Here is a 24,653-nt window from a genome sequence, read left to right as displayed (position 1 = left end):
TAGATGTATAAATATGTGTGCTCTCCCAAAAATCGTGGCCGATAAAGCAACAGTTGTGAGGAAAGGAGGAGGAGGCACTACTATGGGTTACTTGTGCGTTTCTATTATTTACAAATAGCGGAATTATCCGTATGTTGTTTATTAATGGTTTAATTAGGATTTTAGGTGCACCAGGGCGAATGTCACGGGGCCACTCGGGACTGGTAAAAGAACTGGAGAGAGAGAGGCATGTATTGCTACCTGCCAACCCTTAGTAGACTCCCAAGGGAATATAATTCCAAAACGTATCAATGTTGCAGGCTCGTGAGCTCTAGTAGACCGCTCACTGCTTGTGATTCTGAATTTAACTAAGAGTATCGGTCTCTTTTCTCTAGGATTCAGAGTTGGTAGGGTAAAAGAGGTAGGTAGGTGTGTGATCTCTGCTAACAAATAGAGTTGGCAAGCGGTTATGTCTTCCTTTTTCAATTCACTTCACATAGTTTTATAGTGTGTCTATTGATTCATTGATGTAAGACAATACAACTTTAGGAAAAGTAAAAAGACCCGTCATGGGTTATTTTTAATCAAACCAAAGTATTATTTGTAAATCCGCCAAGACCATGATCTGGCGGACCCTTAAATGCATGGTAATAGCACTACCACCACATTTAAGGGTTACCGCCAAACTCGAGATGAGGCCCTAGATGTCTGATTACAGTACGTATACAAGACTGCTTCTGCAAGCTTTAAAGAAAGCACAAGTGGGTAAAGTAAAAATAGAAAGGACTGAAGAAATGGAGGAAGGGTTTGAGGAACTGAAAAAAACAATTTGTAGAGCCCCTGTTTTAGGAATTCCTAATTATGCAGAGGAATTTTATTTGTTTTCACAAACAAATGGAACAGTCATGACAGCAGTGCTTAGGCAGAAAACCACATTGAGGAACAAACCTTTATCGTATTACAGTGGGATTTTAAACCCAGTTATGAGAGGACACTTCCCTTGCGAACAATCTTTGGCTGTTGCCGTGTTTGCAATTGAGAAATCTACAAGTATTGTCTTGGGCTGCTCCATGACTCTTTTCGTGGAGCATGCTCTATTTGCCATTTTAGAGAAACCCAAGGGCACATTGACATCCCAAAGAGCTTCAGCTTATGAGATAATGATTTCAAACCCAACGATCAAGGTTGCAAGATGCAAAATCGTGAATCCTGCCACGTTTATAGCTGAGCCAATAGAAGAAGGTGATCATGTGCAGGACTGCGCTAACTATGTTGAATTTGATGATGATATACCCCATTTGAAGGAAAATGCTTTAGCAGGAGGGGAAATTCTCTTTGTTGATGGCTCTTCGAAAATTGATCAGACTAGTGTGTAAAGGCATTCAGGCGCCACAGTAGTGAGACATAGATTAAATGGAGAATTTGAAGTTGTAGCAATTGCTCCACTTTTCAGCGCAAGCAGCATAATTAGTAGCACGCAGGAAGTGATGGTGTACAGTGACTCTGCCTACATGACATCACGCAGGGTTAGCACGTTGGAAGATGAGGGGCTACTGCCACGCAGACGGCACTCCAATGCAAAATGCATCCTTACTGGACAGGCTTATTAAGGCACTACAACTCCCACTGGCCATAGAGGTCGGTAAATGCGCAGTGCATACTAAGCGAACACATTTTATCTCTTGCAGGAACGAAGCCACAGACGAAGAAGCCAAAAGGGTTGCGTATTCCCCAGACATTTCGAGTTTTGATACTGAGGAGATTAAAGAAAAAGTAGTCACAACCATGTTAGTGCAAGAAGGGTTTAATACATTTTCAATAACTCAATTAATGGAGATTCAAGAGAGTGCATCCCAGGAAGAGCAGGAACTGTGGAAATGAAGGGTGTGGTCTTTATCCCTGCTGAAGCATTGTGGTGACAAGACAGCACTGGAAATCCAGTGATGCCAGTAGCATTATTAAAGGTCGCGCTTGAACAGCTGCATTACCCTGTGCATGTAACTAGGGAGAGTCTTGCTGCTTTTACTGCAGAAGACTGGTTTATTCCTAATTTGTTGGTGCATGTTGCACTATTTATGGTGAACTCCATCTTGTGTCAAAAGTTTACTGCTGGGCGTACACTGAGGACAATTAGAGAGGTAATACCTTGACCGAATGGTCAGTTTCAGCATTTACATATCGACTATGTCGATATGCTGCAAGTATCTAATGGATATAGGCATCTATTAGTGGTGGTGTGTCCCTTCTCTAGGTGGATCGAGGCAGGTCTGTGTACACACCCTAACGCCACTTGCACAGCAAATGTTTTAGTCTGTGAAGTCTTCCCGATGTGGGGTGTATGTGAAGTGCTATGGCGTTTTGGAACAGGCAGAAAAAAGCCTCACAAAATATGCCCACCAAAGGGAGTCCGTTTTCCCTTTCCATGGCGGCCATTTAAAGTGTATTGAAAAAGGTAAACAAATGAAATGGCCACCATGTTGATAATTTTACTGCCTATTTTAGGGGACTGCTACCCGCCCTCCCAACTCCACTTACCTTCTTTTTGGTCCTTTTCGGGAACGGCCACGCTAGGAACACTTCTGTCCCCAGTGTGTCCGCTCCCGATCCATGACAGGCTACACGTAGTCCCTTCTCTCCTTTCCATGGCAGCAATTTCTTTTGTTTACTTTTTTCTATTTATTTCAATGGCCACCATGACTACATCATGGGTGTCATTTTAGGGAGGGGACAAGGGTGTTTGTCCCCCCACCCAACTTTTGTGGCACACTATTTTGTCCCACTCATTTGGCATGGGCCCCTTTCATTCAAATGGCATGTCACCCAACATTTTCAGCTAAATTACTCCACTGACTACAACCCCATTGACCTTCACCATAGTATATACCGGTTAGGGCTGATGTGAGTTGTAGTACAAAATATCTGGAGAGCCAACGGTAGCAGTCCCCTGAAATAGGCAGGCAAATTATTAACAAAGAAGTTAAGTGGAACTGGGCCAACATACATCCCTGTTTAGCCACACACATTACCAAAAGAGGGCTAAAGTTGGATCCATCTTGAATATTCTTAGTCTTGGCCCAATATTTAAAATGAAGGGCAATTCGATTTTAACCTCTTAAATGCCACCGACGAGCCGGCTTGTCGGTAAAAACCGCTCCAGGTTGCCACGACGAGCCGGCTCGTCGGTGGCACTTAAGGGGTTGATGACGGGGGAAATGTTGGGCGGGTTTTGCGGTGGGTACCGCGATTTTTTAAAAAAACCCGTGGCACTGGGGGGGGACAACAATGGCACTTAAAGGGTTAATAAAGCTGGACATATCCCATTTTCTCAACATTTTCTCAACAATGAACAAGTATCATTTTTAATGTCCACAAAGCAGGACAATAAACAAAATGAAGCCCTTGCACAGTACCCTGAGCCTGATGTCCCATTGCAAACATCGATTGTGCATTGACAACTTTGCTGCATTTCACTTATTCTGAGTCCTGGTGCTCATCACATCCCTAAAACACAGGATTGTAAGAGTGTTACAAAGACCACACATCTGGCATCTTCTCCCACATCCGATTTGCCCCACATAGACCTAATTATTGAAGCAAAGCTACCTGTGGGCACCATCTGTGAGAGACCTGGGTTTCTAGCACAGCAAATGGCAGACGGTTCTCAGAGATGGTGGCCCTATAATCAGAGCGGGGCACTAGGGGAATTCAAATAGGTTGTGATGTCTGCTTCCCCCCACTTAGCCCTAAGGAGTTTGTCCTATGCCGCAGCACTGATTTTGAAGTAGACTGGGGGAATCACCTTATGCTCGAGCTAAGGGGCGGGTGCTGGTTTGTGAATGGAGGGGGTGGTTTGCACCTGGGGGATCCGAGGCACACTGTTCATTCCCATGCATTTATAATTCAATAGGTGGCTGGTGAGTGTTCTGGCCCGACCATCATTTGCTATTTGGGCAGGCTTGACAATCCGTTCAAGTCCCAAAAAATGGAATCCATATGTCCTGTACTCCACTACAGTCATCAAATGGCAGCCATATTGTATTCCTTTGACTAATCTTTCTCTTGAACTCCAGCTGGTAGAATCAAACACTTGGTGAAATGGTTGGGCTCTTGCTTCTTATTTCTTAGAGGCCATGATTGCTTAAATCATTGAACTCAGTTACCTATGTTATCCTTGCAAGGTTCTATGGTAATAATCCTTAGATAAGCTGTGAACAAACTGGGGGGTGGGGGGTGATTAGAAGTCCATGTTAAGTTTGCTTATACTAACACCAGATTCTAGCAAAGGTGGGGTTGGAGCCATCATTATTCGACATACATTATGGTTGATAACAATAATCCAAAAGCTAAACTCTGTCTTGATGTCTAAACTTTCATTTTCTTTGCCCTTACTAGGCAAATCTGGCAAGGGTGTCCTTTGCCCCACCACCTTCCCTTTGCCCTCATGGTTGAACCGTGGCCAGAAAAAAATAAAATGCATTTGGAATATTCAGAGTACAACCTTTGGTAACCATTGATGAGCAAATTGAAACTGTCAGTGGCATTCTGGGTTTAAAATTGATATCCAGAAATCAGAGCTCCTCAATTTAAAATATCCTCATTAGCACAAACTTCAATCCAGAGGTCTGCTGAAATGGGCAACTAACAAAGTTAAATATCTGTGTGTGTTTGTTAGCAACCACAGTAGCTTCCTTTATAAAACTAATTACCTAGCATTGTTTGACAAAGTAAGAACATTTTTACATCAGTGCAGTAATTTGACAATGCTGTGCCTAGGACAAATAGCCTCATAAAATGAATGTTTCCCTTCAGCTTGTATATGAGTTCAGCATGAGCTTATTCGATTTATTATAAACTTTGCCCTTTCCAGATATCTGTTAAAAACACATTATTGAAAATATACAAATATAATAAATAGTAGGTAAACATTAATATATTCAAATCTAAATAAAATGTCTTAAAATTGTCCAAAAGTTAAAGATAATAATTTGTTACACATTGCATTTAAAATCAATCTGATGGGTTTGCCCAAATTGCTGTCCACAATCTTGGCAGTACTAATGATAACTCTGCTACTCCTTCTGTCGACCCAGTTTCTATACATAATAGCTTTTACATAATTTCCAGACAATTTTGATACATATCCTGCTGAAAGTGCTTAAATCTAAATGGTTTTCTATTCAGGTTTTACCTCGAATAACCACAATCCCCAAACAGATGTGTATTGTTACTTGGACACTAATTCTAAGGGTGCGTGTCTGCCCAGATCTCCCCAAGTATCATTAAGCAGCAAATGTAAGGCCAATTACATATTGATTGAGACTGGTTTCACCTAAACTGTTGTGTATCATTAAAAATTATATAGCTAGTATGTTGTTTAAGCATGCCATTTTCCTCCAAAAACGATATGGGGTTTTATCTCTATAGCCTAACTAGCACCGTGGGTTTATGGGAAATCGATTCTGAGAAGTGCTAAACCACTTTCTATGGCAATTCCTATTCTCAAAAAATGAGACTTCTCCCCTGTGTTAACACTCTTCCGCCTCCCACCGATGGTCAAAAGAAGGATGTGAAATTATTGTTCACCTTTTTTACGAAGAGAAATATCTGTTGACCAGTGTACAAATGACCTTTTGATTTTTCGAGAATAACAGATTGGTCTACTGTCAACTCTGACATTGAGTTCTTAAACCCACCATAAAAAAGAGCCGGGACTCTGCTTAAAGTTAGGCAAGTTTGCCAAATGTTTTGGTCGGGGTAACAAGATGACAGATATTTTATAAATATTGATGCATGCTAAGCCCCCACTGAGTTATGGTCTGTATTAACTTGGCACTCAGAGTTTAACCGAATTAAATAAATGGTTGCAAATAAGAAACACCAGGGCTGAAACCTGCTTGCATATTGGGCAAAGACACATTCTTATCCGCCCGGTTATGCAGAAGTAATAACCATATAGAGAACAGTATTTTGACTGGAGTGCTAAAATCAAGATCCTCCTAAGATTACCCACAACATTCCAGAGTGAGCCTAGGTGTGTGAAACCTGATCTCAAATGTTAAGGGTGATGGCTGGGAGGTTTTGTATAAATCATCAGCACTGGTAATTGATCTGGGCAACTCCTCCTCCCGCAACCATTGGTTTTCATCCTGCACAGCCATTACAAAAGGGAAAAGACCATAAGGAAATCAGGCTTGATCCCACCCCAAAGGCAGACCAATCTGCTAGGTCATATCCCTTCTACACGCGATCACAAGCAACCCCAGACATGTTTTGGTCTCATTTGGCATCATCAGTGGGGTGAAGCAGGCTCTGGAAGCAGGTTTGGACATACCCATTCCATTTTGGGCACTTAAATAAAACCAAAGGATTATGGCTAGAAGGTTTTGAATCCATCATAAGGCATAACACTGGGCAGCCCTACAGACCATTGTTTTTCTGCATGCCAAGCCATTACAGAAGGCGAAAGATGATGTGAAAATCATGCTTGGTCCCATTCAAAAAGTATAGTTTACTTGTTTACTTGACAGAGCCCAGTAAATAATTCTGCAATATTGTAGCATTTAACAAACAATATGCCAAACTGTTAGGATATATAGTTAATGGGGATAAATGAGAGTTCCTCCCATTCAATAAATATTACTCCCCAAACATGTTTAGTGGGGGTCCCATTTCCTAGAAGCCCAAATGCTTAAAATATTTAAGCATGATTTTTTCTTTCTCATGAGAAGACACAGCCTCAGTTAACACAAAGAAGATTCTAGAATGCTCAGAGCGTTAAGTCGCTCATCCAACAATTGAACCTTCATTTCATTTCATGGTGGGGTCATCTACAGAGAATTAAGATGGTGATGTTCCCAAAATACTTTTTCACTACATTATACACTAAACATACAATACGACATTGTCAGGGTTCATGCTATTTTCTCAAGTTAAGAAGGTTCCAAGAAAAGAAAAAGCCTTGAGGGATACTTTTTGCCTCTCCTCTCAAAGCCCTGCGGAATCGTATGAGGTATAACTTGTGGCTCCCCTTCCTTTGAAGATCCTTTTGTATGTGCACAGAGACGGCTTTATGAGAGGGCAAAAGGGGCACTTGCCCCGGGCCCCACAAGCCTGCTGTATCTAAGTAACTTACATTGTTCACCAGACTTAAAAGGCACCTTTTATGGCATGCTGCTCAGACTCTAAGCCTATTTTGTATTTTTTGTTTACAGATGCATTCTGCTCTGCTTTCTGTGTTCACTGTGGCATTTATAGTTTGTGCAGTCACTGCAGCACAACTCCTGTAGCATTCCTCCTGTAGTGGATGGGGTGCTAGAGAAAATACACTGGACCAGACATTGCAGGCCTCTGGCAAGCATATTTTTCTTATTTGACACAAAAAACGGGTTGTCCTTTTGTACAATTCAAAGGTTTTTCTGCACGTCTAAAAATAACAGTTGCACAAGCTTGCGTTTAGGGTGTATTTAAAGCTTTGAAATGCAAAATAGAAACCCGGATAAAATCTATTAGGATCACATCAATTAAAATAAATAAAGCTAGAATAATTCCCATTCTGCATAATATGCTTCTATAACTTTTTGTTTTTAGAAATTGTCATGTTGGATTATGTGAATTGTGTACTTTGCAGGTCAGTTCGATCAAATGGGATTATTTTAGTTCATAGTAAGAACTGGAAAAGAAAATGGTAAAGTGCAGACATTGCAGAGTGCGTGCAAATCCCAGTGTCACCTCTTAACCAATGTGCGATCCTGGTTATCTCATTTAATCTCGTATTGCCTAACCTGTCAAAATGAACTGCCCCTAAAACTTTGGAAATTGTCACTCTTCAAAGGGATTGTGTTCTCAGTGTGTCATCTTTAAAAAAAGCCACACTCAGGTGATCCCACTGTGCTCTTGAGGCCGTCAGCAGCATCCTGACAATATCCTGAGAAAACTGCTTTTAGACCGCAAGAAAAACACACATCCAGCTACCGGAGTCTAGCTGCAACAACCTGTGGTGATTTTGGACAAAAACTCTGTCTACAAGAGAAGAAATAAAGGTGGAAAGCTGACTGAATTGGTGCCGAGCTGCGCGCAAGATGGCTGCCGCGAGGATCGAGTGAACAACCCAAGGTGGATCGGCTGGCCCGGACCACCACAGGAGCTGTGTACTGCTCCCGAGACTCCCGTGACCCGTGGGCGGCGCAGATGAGGAGGAGAAAAGAGGCGGCAGAATAAGAAGGCCGCGCTGCCATCAGGGGAGAAACGAACGGAATGGGAGGTAAGGAACGCCTCCATGGAAAATCCTTGCGGCGCCTTCTTGGGTGCGTGTCGCTGTCCCTGGTTGGACCCCAGCACGTGCTGTGGCGACGCGTCCCTCCTGGGGGTCGCTCTCTCAGGGCCCCCGCCTCTGCGAGAGCGCACACCTGCGACGCCCGATACAGTGCTGAAACTGGGAGCGGTGGGAGCGGCCACCCAGGTTGCATCTCCAGCGCTTCCCTGAGCCGGGCCGCTGGAGCAATAGCAATAGTACGCCTCCCCGTGCGGTGTCTCCCTTGGCCAAACAGCACAGACACTCTCCCCAGCCAGATCCCAGCATAACGTGGTCTAATCTGAAGGCTCCAATATACGGCCCACTGCAACACAGGGACATAAGATGAGCGGTGGAGTCCCCTGCAACGCTATTAGGATTAGTAGGAATCATACACTGAAGAAGGTTTGAACTGCTGCCACCTCCTACGGCACCCAGCCGCCTGATAACACCTGCACACGAGAATAAAAGCAACTGGCAGGTGATAAAACGCACGTTGTTGCTGCAAGGTGCCACATGGCAGTAAACCAGAAAGGCGGTGCGGATATGAGGCTAACAACCCGAATTCTACAACGTGACACAGCAAACACAGCGCCTGTCTAAACCACGCTAAACAAAGAAATTATCGCCCTCAATAGCAACGAGCCTCTCAGAGTGACAGAAAGATCAGGATAACCCCCTGGCACAAATCATTGCACCCACGCAAGACCAAGCGACCCCAGCTGGTCCCGGGGGGGTCAGAGACAGTGGGACCTCTTGGTCCAGACCCATCGGTTGGAGGAGCTGCAGCCACTGAATACCGCTAGCCCCCTGCAACCTATGAACCCAGCACACTTAAGCAGCGAGATTCCCACTACTGCCAGCGCTTGGATGGTCAGCGGCACGCAGTATCCGTGACCTACTGCTGTCCCTCGCCTGTAACAGAGTGTGCGGTCTGGTGAGAATCCCCTCCCGCCCCGCACTCCGAAACGTCTGCGTCTGTGGGAGGAAAAAAAAAAACCATTGAAACCTACTGAAACCCATTACAGCCACTGTCTACTACCTACTCTTAGCAGTCACATAGACCTACTGCCTGTGGCCTGCAAGATCCCTACTATTTCCATCGCCTTTTATGTTGCTGGGATACCATAGCAAGATCTGCTGCTGGTCCACGCGGTCAAAGAGACATACGGGCCGAGGCACATGCTCCAAATTGCTTAAAACTGTGTTGAGACCTGCCCCCATCAGCATCCAGGTTCCGGGGAATCGTCCTGAACACTTTCTTACTATTGGCGCCGGGAATCACACCAGAACGACACAGGATCGGTGATCCACCACTCCTCCTGTAAGGTGGGCGCCACCTGGCTGATGTAAAACTCCCCCCAGACCTCAACGGCACGCACCATAGGCAAATCTGCATAGACCCCCAATCTGCCCTAACTGCCCTCTGCCGTATTGCTGGTGCTCCAGGCGGACCTGTCGAGCGCTAGCGGTCAGCGGGGAACCTGTGGAGGTGAATTCCAGCAGCCACGCAACTTCAAGGACAATCGCGCCTCGGTTGCGAGCGGTCTATACCCACAGTTGGAGGGTATCCCCCTACAGAGATTGCTATCTACACATGTGATGAGTGAGCTGGGTTGAAAACTCCCTCTGTTACTTCCACAGGTTTAGTAATAAGATAAAATTGGCATCTGTCACGTGAAAGTCACACACAGAAATCTGACGTGCGGAGAGCACGAGCTACAACACTCCTCCAAAGTTGCTACAAGTCCTGTAAGCAAATGTGACCTTAAGGCACTCCAACGACCCAGAGAACGCCACAAAAGACCACAAGAACAACCAGGAAGCACCTTACGGCTCTACGAGCTCTAAGCGGTGAAGGAAGCGTACGCTTGGACTCAAGGAGTCATACCCCTTCGACTTCCGAGTAGCTCTGTCTGCTCCCGACGGATCAGCCCTGATGCCAGGGGTCAGAGGTAGAACTGGACAGTCAAAACCAAGAATCCAAGTCAAAGCTCAAGTAGGCCAAATTGAAAAGTGCTGGGGTCAGAGTCGACGAGAGGAGAGTCAGTCACCCCCCCTACTGGTTGAACGTACAGTAGAAACAATACCACCCACAATGTCATCAGATAAGGAGGAACTTCTGAACTGTCTGAAGGGAATGGAAGCCCGACTTACGAACTCGTTCCACAAAAAGCTGGAACAGATGAAAGAAGAATTGAAATCCTCCCTCCAGGAAGTAAGCAGAGAAATGACGGACCTGGGAAACAGAGTAGATATAGTCGAAAATGGCTTATCAACTGTTGCAGAAGAATCTACCCAGAACAGTGTCCTCCTGGAACAGCTGGCCAGCGCAACAACCAACTTAGAACTACAGGCAGAAGACCTTGAAAACCGCTCAAGAAGATTCAACATCAGGGTCAAAGGCCTCCCCGAAACGATCCAGGACTGTGACCTTAAAGATACAATGCAACTGTGCTTCAGCAGCCTCCTGCCGGAAACTCAATCAGACCAAATCGGCTTTGATCGTATACATCGAGTAGGCCAAAAACGGAATGACCCTGTTGCAAGACCCATAGATGTACTAATAGCGGTAACATCTTACTGTCAGAAAGAAGATATACTGAGGGCAGCAAGATTCCACAACGACCTCACAATCAATGGCTCCCACCTCCAACTGTACCAAGACCTGGCACTTATCACGCTTCGCAAAAGAAGAATGATGCAGCCGATTACAAAAGTACTACAAGCAAAACAGATAAGATACAGATGGACTCACCCTTTCGGCCTCGCATTTACATGGGAGGGCAAACAGCGGAATATCACTACTTGTGAGGAGGGTGGTGCAATCCTGCAGCTAGAAGATATCCAAGATCAACCGATTGCCCGAATACGTCCCAATTCCCAAGACACAGCGAGTAAACCATGGGAATGGTCAATTGAGAAAAAGCATGAATCCAAAAAAACAGAGAAGGCCAAAACCCAGCAACAGAGCCAGGAATGACAAGTTGTGGAAAGAAGCTCGCAGAAGCGACTAATCGGGGAACGAATAACAACTGTATAATGATGAAGGCCTACAACACATCAAAACATATGAAATATACACAGAGGAGAGGGAAATGCACTCCTAGAAGGTGGGAGCTGAGAGGGAGAACTGCTGGGCAGCGAGAAGAGCAAAACGAATCAAGAACCACAGCAATAGCACGAACCCGAGTCCTAGGGCACCCAAAAGTAAACGTGGAAAACACGGATGTAGCCCAATCCAAGCCTATACCAGCGCAACCCCTCCTATACCAAAATGGCTGAGTCAAGAGTCATATCTCTGAATGTACGGGGCCTGAACTCACCAATAAAACGCCAAGCGATACTAGACAGGCTGAAATCAATGCAGACGGCGATTGGGCTTCTGCAGGAGACACATCTCCTCCCTAAAGACGAGAAGCGCATGGCCAGCCGGTGTTTTCCACAACAATACTTCGCTTCAAGTGGTGAGAAAAAAAGAGAGGTGGCCACACTAATTGGGAAAGCACTCAACTTTAAAAAACTACAAACTCGCAAAGACAAAGAGGGCAGATACTTGGGGCTCAAAGGGCTGATAAACGGGAAATTGTACACAATCATAGCAATTTATGCTCCAAATAGTCGTCAAGATGTGTTCCTAACGGACCTGCTGGGCAGTCTTGGCAGCAGGTGTGAGGGCCAACTGATAGTGGGTGGAGATTTCAATTGTGTTATGGACCCGATGTTGGATAAGACTCTTACCCCAACAACCACTGATCAGAATGACAGACAAGCTCTGGGTCGGTTCTACAGAGAATTAGGAGTGATTGAAACCTGGCGATTTTTCCATGGAGACCGGAGAGAGTACACCTACCACTCAGCAGTTCACCTTAGTTATTCCAGTTCACCTTAGTTATTAGTTAGTGGAAACAACTACAGGGAGACTTGCGCAGATGGGACTCCCAGGAGTTGTCATGGTTCGCCCACATCACTGCAGTCAAAATGACCATCCTCCCCCACCTCCTCTATGTGGTAAGCTCATTGCCAGTGCCAATACCACCAGGCAAGATCCGAGAACTGCAAGATGCGATATTCAAATTTATATGGCATGATAAGAAACCTAGAATTCAGAAACGAATCCTAATGCGCTCCCCTCATCAGGGCGTTCTGGGAGTTCCAGAAATGTACAGATACATTATGGCGGCACAACTAGCACCAATGCTGCGTTGGGCGAAACCAGAGGATCATAAAGGTTGGTGCAGAATCGAACAATCAGTCTCATTCGTCCCCCTAGTAGCCCTCTTGAGCCTGAGCAAAGAAAACCGAAACAACAGAGAAGCTTTACTAGAAATGACGAAATGGACTTTACTAAGCTGAGACAAAACCCAGAAAAAGAAACGCATTCCTGGTGGAATGAGTCCATATACGCCACTGATGGGCAATCCAGACTTCACACCAGGTCTCCGGCGGGGACACTGGGTGGGCTGGTCAGGGGCAGAAACAATGCAACTGAAAGACATGTACAAAGACGGCACTCCACTGCTCTTCACAGATTGCCAGTTAAAATTCAACATAGGGAAAAACGAACGCTATAGATATGCGCAAATCAGGCACTGGATTACACACCCAACGGTGAAGAAAGTGGGCACGAGGACACCATCAGGCCTAGAACTGTCCCTTCAAGAAGGCAATACTGCGAAAGGGGTCTCTAGACTCTACAAACTCCTCTCCAATGACCTGCCAACTGATCATCTCGCATACAAAACAAATTGGGAGAGAGATATGCAAGAGTCACTAACGGAGGAGGAATGGTCCCAAATATGGGCACGTGCACACAGCACCTCCAGATGCACCACAATAAAAGAATATGCGTACAAACTGTGCCTCAGATGGTATATGTCCCCAAACCGCATCCACAAAATTGCAAAGTCTTACTCACCAAACTATTGGCGAAACTGCGGTGAGAAGGGAGACCTGTTCCACATGTGGTGGACATGCCCTAAAGCAGTTGCCTACTGGAAGGAAATACTAAGCTACATAAAAGACATCTCAGGGGTGGATCTACCGAGATCTCCGAAGACAATCCTCTTAGGAGTCCCTATAGAAGGGAAATACGCGATGTCAGGAGCGACAGCTAAACTCATCACCCACCTACTATCAGCAGCTAGAATGACTCTTGCACAAAATTGGAAAAACAAAGAAGGTCCAATCTCAGCATGCTGGTGGGTTAAGATCTGGGGGGTGATGGCTATGGAGAAGATATGCGCCATCAGCACCGGCAAATACCTAAGATTCCTAACTATATGGATTCCATTTCATGAACACGTATGGGACAGAGAAGCCCATTTCTTCAAACCCCACCTGTTCCGAAACACACATGTAACCTGAACTCTCTCAAAAATAAAGATAAAGAGACGCTGTGGTTATGAAAGGGAAGAAAACGGTAAAAGCCTGGAATCTGAAATATAAAATAATACTTTTAAGGGGGGTTGAGGATTGTATAGCGGTGGGGGGATTAATAAAAAGAAATGGGGGGGTGGTAAGAAAGGAGGGATGAGGGAGGGAAGGAGAGAATTGGGGAATCTCAGGAGGTAATGCGAACTATAACGTTCTGTAAGACAAGAACATGAGTAAAAATGTAGAACATAAGAGTTCAATGTGCTCAAAAGCTATGCTGTATTAGCTTATATGCCCTGGACCCAAAAATAGACATGGAAGCTAGACCGAAATGGTAATGTCGGACTGAAAAACAGCCTTGGAATGGACTGTCACTAAAACACAACTCAATCCTATATAACGTATGTAAGGAATTGATTTTGTACATATAAAGCTGGTTAAAAGCACAATTTCTTTTTGAAACAATACCAAAAGAGTATGGCCTAAGCACTGGTGGTAATTAATTGAGTTGAACAGAGTTGTCATTTACAATGCCTTCAGAGGTAGTCCGAATTTATTAACGCTTCAGTAAAACATTGACGGGGAGACGAAGCAGGGAAAGCAATGTATTGCAAAGTTTCACAACGGGAACCTTAAGTTAGAATCCATTGTTACTGGCAAAATACTTCCCGAATGTACCCCTATATGTTGCATATTCGATCTCAAGCCAAATCGGACTATGTAATAAGGTTGCTAAGTGTAGTGGGGAGGATAATCGATTTTTGTTTATTAACTGTTCAATGGCTTTAGGAGATGACCTACTGTTGCGCTTATTCTTGTTGAATTTACTTTGGAAGACTCTATCGATCTGTTTTATCATTACTGCTCTATGTGTTATTAATTGAAAATCTAATAAAATATTTGTTTAAAAAAAAAAAAGGCCACACTCATGGTTTCACTGGCTCTAGTGTTGCTTCCGCTATAATAATAGTGAGCTTTGATATATTGCACACCAGAGCTACTTTGCTCTCTAATGGCAACACTTATTGATATCCAGGTCCCTCTCAGTATGCCCGACTATGAACTCACTCCTGTTAGCTTCTAATCTTCATCCACTAGCTATGCTATGGTATGGTATCTGTATCTTTCTCCTTGCTGTCAATTGGTTTCCCATAAGCATGCGCGAGCACTTTTGCATTCTTCTTTCTAGGCACCTAATTGGAGTCATCTGTCTATTCTGGATTATGTGCACCTTTTTCATACAATCTGTATTCTGCCTTTAGACTATGGCCACTCTACCTTCCTTGTGCCTGCTATTGATGAAAAGTGTCCTGTACCTATGCTAGAACACAAGTACCCTTGTCGTTGACTTCTAATGTTGGTCTTGAAATGCTACTTGTTTATCATTCAGATTACAGCAAGAATTAAGAGGGTAGAGGGACAGAAAGGGAATACCCATGATTATTTTTATCACTGCAAAGCAGCACATCAAGCTATGGATTGTGTGTACGATGAGGGGGGCACGACCAGATATTTTGGATCTTTTAATTCCTTTGGTTCAGTGGAGGGTAGCCCCAAAGGTGTCTGTGCCCTGGGCCCCAAAAGTGTTTAAGATGGCGTTGCATGCGGACCCCCAAAACTGTTTCTATCAGCAAGCTGGTGATTCTCTTTACACTTCAGGTAGTCTATGTGACCGACCATCTACATACAGAAAGCGCAGTGGAACACTGCACTATAATATGATTTAACAAAAGAAAGAATTAGGAAAGAGGGAGTATGGGGCCCACTTGGGTGAATTATGGTATACTACTGTAGAAGCCCATGTGCACGGGCCAAAGTGCAGGTTTTCATTAACCTAGTGGACCACCATAACGTAAGGCAACAACTCCCTATAGCGGTGACAACAGGCAAAGCTTTGAGAATTACCATTGTCTCCATATAGCCTACGGCAACAGCTCCCTCTAGTTGTGACAACAGGTGAGGGAAGATATAACTGCATCTGACAAACATACAGGGACAAACATACATCAGGCTTTTTAATGATATTGTTAGATTAGATATTCTATGAACAAATGCATAAGTGTGAAGAATTTCTAAAACCAGGGTAACTGTCAACACGTTTTTTACCTAGCCAGTTTAGTAACTAAATGGCATCTCCCTTGTAGTATTCATTGTGGCATTGGTTATTTGTTGACCACATCAAATCAATAGTCTCAAATATATCAGGTTGGCAATCTAAATAATGTATTTCTCACTTCAAATATGTGTTTTAATCTTCCTGATGTTCAATAATGCTTATGCAATCTTTATTTTTTCATAAACCTTTTAATGTATGTTTTTTTCTTTCTCCTTAATATGAAAGACTGCTTTGTTTTGCAAGTTGGTCTGGATGACCTGCCTGCTGTGTCTTTACTGCTAACAGGCTTAATATTTCCTCCCCATAATATTGCTTTTTTTTTACACTTTGTATTTTTTACGTTTTTCTATACTTATTTAAAAATCCAATAAAATGTTCCAAAAATGATTCAATGTTACGTTTTTACAGTTTTACAGTTGTTGGTAACGCAAAATGAATCTCAACATGTTATTATTAATAAAAACGAAATTCTGTTTGTTGATGGTATGCCTACTGAACTTGCTACTGAGACGTGTGGATTACATTTCTCCTGGGGCAGGGGATCCTTCTCTCTGCAGATGTCCCATCAAATTATTATTATTATTATTATTAGGGTAATCATTAGGCGCAGACCTAGCTTCAATGCATAAAGAAAAAGACCAGAGGAACTACGCAGCAATTAATTAGATATGTATGTGTTTTGTGGCAATGGGATTAAATGGAAAGTTAAATGCGAGGTTGTAAAATTGATCTATCGGGTATTGATCTAGCTTTGATTTTAGAAACATGTAAAAAACAATCTGCAATGTATTTTTGATTTGATGAATACACCCTTAAAGAGGGGGCAACATGATCATGCCAGAATGGAGGCCATCAAAGATGTCCGTTCAATGGGACAGATTCCTGGTCATTTTTCAACTAGAAACGGTGATCCCCTTGATTCTGTACATTGTGCTCTTCAAGTGCAATTCTCCACAGTGAGTCCGTTTAGGGTTTGTCTCCACAGTGAGTCCGTTTAGGGCTTGTCATCGCCAAATGTACAGTATATTAGCAATGGCTAACATGGGTGAACCGTCTGGGATCTAGTGACCACCAAGCTCTGATTTGAGCAAAGAACAGTAGCAGGGTTGGCATAATGCCAACTGTCTACGTTTCACTGTAGGCTTCTTTGCTAAAATAGAAGATTTTCGAAATAACAAGCTTCTAGGTGGAGGAATCTTAAAGGTTTAGTGGGCAATCTGATGGAAATAAAGGGGAGCACTGTGGTTGCTCCAACTCCGCAAACTAGGCAAGTTGTATGCTGATGTTCAATGTTTAAGGTAGGGAGGGACTTCAGGAGTCCAGCAGTGGATCGCCAGTCCACTATGCAGACCCTGGATGCAATATTCAGGGGGTCCCTCAGAGCCTCACTGTCCTGTCTAGCTTACAATACTTAGCAATCATGTCCCAACAAAATTAGAGCGGGAGTTAGGAATAGAAGGTGAGGTGTCACTCTGGGGGACTATCGAAAACAATCATGAGTCACAAAAGACTGACTCTGAGAGAAAATAACGTGAAAGAGGCATACGAGAAAAGGTCACAAATTGTCTTGCCCATGTGGTGCACATAAGAATAGAGAAGAGGACGCCACAATGGGAGGAGCCTTGGGAAACCATCTCTGGGTCAGGCAACCTCTATCTTGGAAGTGCCTGATTGCGAGATGGTTGCAATCAACCCCTTTTAAGCTTCTATCTTGTGTAGCCAAGGAAGTGGCAAATAAGATTGATTGGAAGGAGATATACAGGACATACCTGGGCTTCTAAAAACCTCATCAAAAATACCTGGGAAGGAGGGGGAGTAGCCTACACCAGTTATTTACAAGGACCCGTGGGACACAAATCCAAACAGAAAACATGTTATGTTTCTGACAGGGTCCAAGAAAAAGGGATCAAAGCCAATTAGGCAGGTATGGAGTAAAGACAGCATTCTGAAGAGGCGACAGAGAGAGAAAGCTAGAACAAAAGAGAGAGGTGCACGTGAAAGGTTAGAAAAGAGGGAAGATCAGAGGAAGGAGGTTGATGAGGACTTAAATCAAGAGCAGATCTGAGGGACACACAGGAGATGAGGAGAGAAAGGGACAGGTTGTAGAAGGATGCAGTGCAGTTGGGGAGAGGTGGGTGAGTGGAGAGGAGGAGGAAAGAGGAGGTGAGTGAGAAATCAGCTCAGACTGAAGCAGGTAGTTCGTTCTTGGAACCTGCTAGTGAATGACCATGTCCACAGCCTCTTGTTGGGGGGGGGTGATTACATAGCCCAAAGCCTGGTGTAAGGCATACATAATTAAAGAAGAAAGAGGCAAGGCTACTGGGGGCCAGAGCCTACTGGAGTCTAGAATACCTGTAGTGAGGGAAACGCTGTTGAGATTGTGAGCCTGTTCTTGACTCCTGTTATACTTCATCACTGTTGCCTGGAGAGCCAAACGCATTAATGCAGGCAATGAACCCAGGTCTGAGTTTTGGCAGAGAAAAAGTTGTCATCACACAAAACGTGGAGGAACCTGAAGACTGTGGGCCTCATTACACGGTAGGCGGTAAGGGATTACTGGCACCGGTAAGGGCACCGGTGCCGGTAAACCCTTACAGCCCTACTACGAGGTCCCTTAGCGGGTCCCTCCCCTAACGCCTGGTTTTACCTGGTTTTACCAGGCGTTATGGAAGGGACCCGCTAATGGACTTCAGAGCTAATAACGGTACCGCAAATTGCTCCTTCCTCATTCCCATTAAGCCCTATGGGGGCTCAAATGGGAATGGGGAATGGTTCCCGAAATGGGGACTTACCGGGTCCTCCAGGGTCGGAATGACACAGTAAATCCCTATTCCGGGAACACGGACCCGGAATGCGGTAAGGGGGTAGCCATGGCGCTAATGGTGCCATGGCTACCACCTACCGTGTAATGAGGCCCTGTGTATATAGTTAGGATGACCCTACAGTATCAGGAGTCTTGACGTGTCCTGGGCAAACACTGCTCTGACAGTAAAAACAGAATTCCAGGATGATACAGGCTACCTATAGGCTTTGCTAGATTATGCAATCATGGACTCTGGCAGTAGGTCCTATTTACATTAGGATATGTCAATAAATTGCACTGCTTTCTCTATGTCCCTCAAATCTGCTTTCACTGCTATGTACAGGTGTATCCATGTTATTCCTTCTTCCAACTTCTATGATTTGTACGAAAGAAAAATAAAACTGAAAACCTGACTTCCTGTGCCACAAGTCTTTTGTTGATCCTTGCCATGCTCTGACAGTAAATAAAAGTAATGAGTTGCTAAGAATGGAGAAGCACACGCGAGATATAGAAGGATAGCTCAAAGCTCAGAGAAAGTGAGACTAGACAGTCAGCCGAGCAGAGGTGTAAGGACAGGGGATGCTGATTTTCCATTTAAGAGTTACCCAAAAGGTCTTAGGTATGTCTGCAAAAACATTAAATGCACGGTTGTTAACTTGAGACTAAAAGAAGGGGAGAGTAAGAAAAACGTAACTGTTGAATTCCATAATGATTAATTCAATTGTTTCCTAATTCAAAGTTGTCCTTGTGTCTTTTGCAGTCAGAATCGTACCAAGACGACATTTACCCACTGACGCCTGGAGGACAGCCAGCAGTGACGGCAAAAGAGTGGCTGAATGGAATTAATAAAGGTGAGACTACCTTTGTTCTTTCAATCGTCAGTGTGAAAAGTATACATTTAATAACAGTCAGTGTCTTACATCGTCAATATGATTTCTTCTATATGGGATTCTTCAAAGGGTGATATGGTTTTGAATAGATTGGGAAATACCCGGCTAAGGAAAGAGGGTTTAGGAGCTATTTTTTAAAAATTACTTCCCTTGTTCAAGTGCCACAGGACTATCTCTTAACCTCCTTGATTCATCTGGTTAACATTTTGTCAGATGCTTTCTAATGGAAGTGTCACCTGAAACCAGCTTTACACTCTGCTTTGCCACTGATTGTTTTAACTAAATTGCTAAAGTTTATCGAACTCAGAGTACTTTTCATCACTTCTACTTTCTCAATTCTGAAAGTTCTTTTAAGTTTTCCCCTGTATTTATTTATTTTGCAACTTTCATTTCTTTCTCTGGCAGTACATTTTTTGACATTTCTTGTTTTCGTAATGTTGATGTCGAATTCCATGTCATGGAGAAAAAACTATTCCAGTAATTCAGCTTCAGGTCTGGCAAGTTCAGTGTTGGCGGTCTAGCTGAAAAGAGATTTGTTAATAACGTGCAAGAAGCATTTATAGTTCCAGCCACAGAATCTCTGTCAGAAGACATTGTACTTTAGGAAAATAGTGGCTGCTATCCCTGGTTCTCCTTGGCTTCTTGGTGCTGACGAGAAAGGGGGCTGTTAAAAAGAAGAAATCAGTCTGTTTACTGGTGTAAAATAATTGAGATCTGCTGGGCAATAGCCTGTTCTAGTCAATAAAGTGACAAATTCCTAAGAACATAAAAAAGCCGTGTCCTAATTTTCACCACCCATCAAAACGAGAATCATCTCCACACTAGTGCAATCAAAACTAGACTCTTGCAACCTTCCGGGCCATCCCAAATACATCTTCAGATTCCTTCAACTCACCAAGAGCACAGCAGCATACTTGCCCATTGGCAGAAAATGTGACAAGTACGTCTCTCCTATTCAGGCTGAGGTATATGTGTTGTCAGTATTGTGAGGAATCTGACGGCATCCTAACTTCTTATCCCATTCCCAATATAGCCTCCTCCCAGATGGCCAGGGAAGGGGTGTTGCTATCGGATCCTGACCCTGGGGGTGGATATACGAGGGAGGATCACCTGGGTGGAGGAGACTTGGGGAGTGGGGATGAGGCACCCTTGGGTGAGACACGATATACCCCATTTCCCTTTTCTAATGAGTCTAATATCCCCCTGGCCTTTGTGGGTTACTAAGAGTCCATTTCCTATTGTTCACATAAATATTTCCCAGCAAACACCAGTTAGTTACTATGACGAGGAAGAGACACACCAGAGCCCTACATGCTCTCTTCATTGGCTCTTACACACATGAACATCACTTTGGTACTGGGACAAGGAAAAGGCATCATACACTGAAGAATGAATGTTGGTTTGACAAGGAGCGGTCTAGTCTTTCTGAAAACTTATTTATGCCGGGAACTTTAAAATGAGGAAGCAATGGCAAGAGGATGAATTTGGTTTTCTCTTGGGAACACAGTTGGACACGGGATGAGAGGCAGAGACCCGCAGAAGCTGCAGCAGCAAAAGGGCAGGAACTGGAGAGAAGCCAGGTTGAGACTTGCGAGTGAGCCAGGAGAAACAAAAACTGCATTGTAGAACGCTGCAGAGATGCTGGGAGCAGAGACGCTTATAGCCCAAACTCTATTCAGTTGTCTGTCTACTTCATGATGCCTTCACAGTAGGCAAAAGAGTATGATTCAAAGCCTGGGGCATCACAAATCACATCTGCTACAACTATGCCACTTCACTCTCTTTAATGGCAGACTCTCCTCCTGGGACCTTTCTCTATCTCCCACCTGAGCTCTATGATCCACTGGTTCCAAGATTTCATGATTCAAGGTAAGATCCAGAGTCTGCAATAATATCCATCTGTGTGCACAGAAATAACCTCTGACGATGGACCTCTGATTGTCTGGCATTTTGGAAGCAATATGACACACTATCTCAAATTCCAATTGTCTCCATCAATTGACTAGCATATATTTCTACTAAGCTGTTTGTTACTACAACACACAGACAGAATTTTGAGATTTGCAGTCAGAATTAATTTCAGGTTTTGTTGTAAAGGAATCCAAATAAAACATTCATATTATAATACAAGATACACAGGGACGGCTTAATTTGAAATAATACTTTTCTACCAGCAAGCCCCACCCGCCCAGGCCTCAATTAAATATGACCCCTTTCATTTAAAGGCAAGGTGCAGGGAGTGAGAGCACAATGGAAAAATCGTTTTGGCTTCTTACTAGAAATACAATATTGGGGAAAGGAATACAGTGGGAAAAAATGTTTTTGCAACACGCATGAAATGAAACCAGAGCTTTGTGATTTGGGTCAGAGGAAAATGGGAACCAATGAGGAAAATGGGAACCAAGGGGAAATTTAGTTTTGTAAAATACATACAGATGAGATGCAATGCTTTGTAATTCTGATTTAAAATGGATGGGAATGAATGGAAATTTTGTTTTGCACCCTCTCCATTCACTTGAAAGGTAGCATTTAGGATTACTTATTTTGGGATTATGGGCATCCCCTTTCGGGAGAGGAGTCGTGGGTTTCAGAAGGACAGTCACCCAAGTCTTTATGGTCTATACCGACTCTAACACACTGGGCATGAACTTTGTTTGTTTCAAATTCTAACACTCATCCCGTGATTTTCTATATGGGAATTAATTTATGTAACTTCAATTAAATAAGCTAAGGATCTACACAGCGTCTCACAGCCCACAATTTAATGGAAAGGATTAAGGCGTGTTGTTCCCAACACAATGCAATGGAAATGGATAGAGTGATTTTCTATAGTGGAATTAATTTGAATTGGACTGACTACAATGTGTCAAGGGCCTACCCAGTTTCAAACCCCCTAACCACTAATGGAAAGGGATATGTCAGGCAGCTCCCCACACAATTCATGGCTTTTGGATTGGTCTTCTTACATGGGAGGCTTTGGTCAGGGAAAACAGCAGGGCTCATCAAAGGACAGAGCAGATCTGGTCAAGGGCTTTTAGTCAAGGATTTTCTCCTGCACCCAGATTCCTTCTGCTCCTCTGATGGGGACCCAGCTAGCTTGTAGATTTCCCTGTCACTGTCTCCAATGCAAGGATTGAGCCCTCTCTGCTAGTTGTTCTTTGCAAGAGTCCAGCAGCAGGCTATTCCCCTGCAATAAAGTGAAAAAGTCCTGTTCTGATGCAGACATGTTGTCAAGGATGCCAGAGTGGCACAGGGCCCCCAGGTACGGTTTGGGTGACTGTACTGTAAGGTGACAGATAAGTACACACACAACAGGAAACTCAACAAGAAAGAAAAGTAGGCAACTGTAGTTGTGAACAGAAAGGGGCAGGAAATACAAAGATAAAAACAAACTGGATTCCCTCTTGGGGTGTATGCACAAATGGAAAAGAGTGTTCCAAGGACCTTTGGAAACTCCAGCCTTCAGCACAGATTACTATTACAGGGGCCCACTCTGTATGCTCATAGCTGGGAACAACAGCTGTGGGTGTCTGTAACACTGAAAACGCGACAAGGGAAGGGGCAGAGGTTGCCTGCTGGAAACCAACAGTCAAGCTCTGTACAAAGGATCAACATAAGACACAAGAGAGACAAGAACAGAAATAATCAGGGAAAAGGAAGTCTAAGAGAAATCTAGCAGAAGGGAATGAAGGAAAAAACAGTACAATAGAAATGGGGAAACTAAAGGGGAGGACAGAGGACTCAAGGAAGAGAAGGACAGGGATCAAGAACAAGTGGTTGCAAACAAGGAAGAGAGCAAGGGAGCAGCAGCCAGGAAATAGGGGGGCTGCAAACAAGGAAGCAGGGCTGCAGTAACGGATGGCCCAAAGTGCAGAAAATCTGTAGTGGATTGCAGAGGACTGTAGTATGCTGAAAGGCTGAGAGTCCAGAGGAGCAGGACTGAGAGCTGTAGTAGGCTGCAGACAGAGAGCCCAGAGGAGTAGGGCAGCAAGGAGCGAGCCCAAAGGAACAGCGCGTTGAGGCAGGAAGCCCAGAGGGTCAGGGCTGAAACCAGAAGAGAGTAGCAGGAAGCCCAGAGGACCCAGGCTGTTGGCAGCGGAGGATTGCAGGCTGCAAGGCAGGGAGCCCAGAGGAGCAGTGCAGTGAGGCAGGGAGCCCGGAAGGCTAGGGTTGTAGGTAGCATAGTGTAACAGACTGCAAGACAGAGAGCCCAGAGGACCAGGGCTGTAAGGCTAGGGCTGAAGACAGTGGAGTGTAACAGGCTGCAAGGCAGGGAGCCCAGAGGACCAGGGCTGTAGGCAGTGGAGGGTTGCAGGCTGCAAGGCAGGGAGCCCAGAGGAGCAGGGCTGTGAGGCAGGGAGCCCAGCAGGCTAGGGCTGTAGGCAGCAGAGTGTAGCAGGCTGCAAGGCAGGCATCCCCGAAAGAGCACTGGATCAAAGCAGGAAAATGCAGCAACAGGAACAGCACACAAATTCGAGTCACAAGGCAAAAAGGGGCTGGAAGGATTCTTGATGCAAGAGACTGAGCTCCTGCAGGCAGCTGCTTAAATACAGCCCTGCCCTGTACTGAGGCAGGGTAATTGGCAGCACCTGGAGCAGCACACCTGAAGATAATCTGCCTCCTCCCTCTCTGGTCCTGAGATGGTGGAAACAGCACTGATCGCTAGGGCTTCTGGGGATTGTGGTTCCAATAGTGACGAATGGGAATGGCCAGGAATTGATAGCTGTAGCAAGGTGCATTATGGTACATGTAGTTAGCTGAATTAAATAGGAAAGTACCAATGTTGTACACATGGAAATTAAGGACCGAAATGTGAATAGGGGTTGTTTAAAGAGTATTATGAAGATAAACGAGTACCATATTGTCCATGATGGTTGCCAATGTGTGCGCCAGTGGCACAGGCGTGACACATGCCCTCTTATAGTGCTAATGACACTTCAACATGATCATAATTCCCACAGTAAGGATTCGCTAGCACTCTCCCTTCACCTCCCACCAAGATGGCCACTGGTTGCTGATATGACCAGAAGTTGGGAGATATGTATGATGTAGGCTGAGGGAGAAGAAAGATTTGTCAACCCAAAGTGACATGTGGGTTTTACATGTTGTGTTCTGAAAGATTTCATAATGGGGTAACTCCCTTAATCTTTCAGATAACCACATGAATATATATATTCTTGAGTTCTATATGTTATGGCA

General features: G+C 44.3%; 1 protein-coding gene across 1 annotated transcript in view; it reads left to right on the top strand.

Moving 5' to 3' along the window:
* Positions 1 to 24,653, top strand: part of CORO2A (coronin 2A) — a 633,746-nt gene that overhangs the window by 475,359 nt on the left and 133,734 nt on the right. The window contains exon 10 of the mRNA XM_069626393.1: positions 19,325 to 19,415. Within this exon, the coding sequence (XP_069482494.1) occupies positions 19,325 to 19,415 (91 nt within the window). The remainder of the gene's footprint in view (positions 1 to 19,324; positions 19,416 to 24,653) is intronic.

This window comes from Ambystoma mexicanum, chromosome 6p (assembly GCF_040938575.1).
Source record: "Ambystoma mexicanum isolate Mex_15411 chromosome 6p, UKY_AmexF1_1, whole genome shotgun sequence".
Taxonomy (NCBI): Eukaryota; Metazoa; Chordata; class Amphibia; order Caudata; family Ambystomatidae; genus Ambystoma; species Ambystoma mexicanum.
Note: the sequence above shows the minus strand (reverse complement) of the source record. Positions and strands in the feature narration are given on the sequence as shown.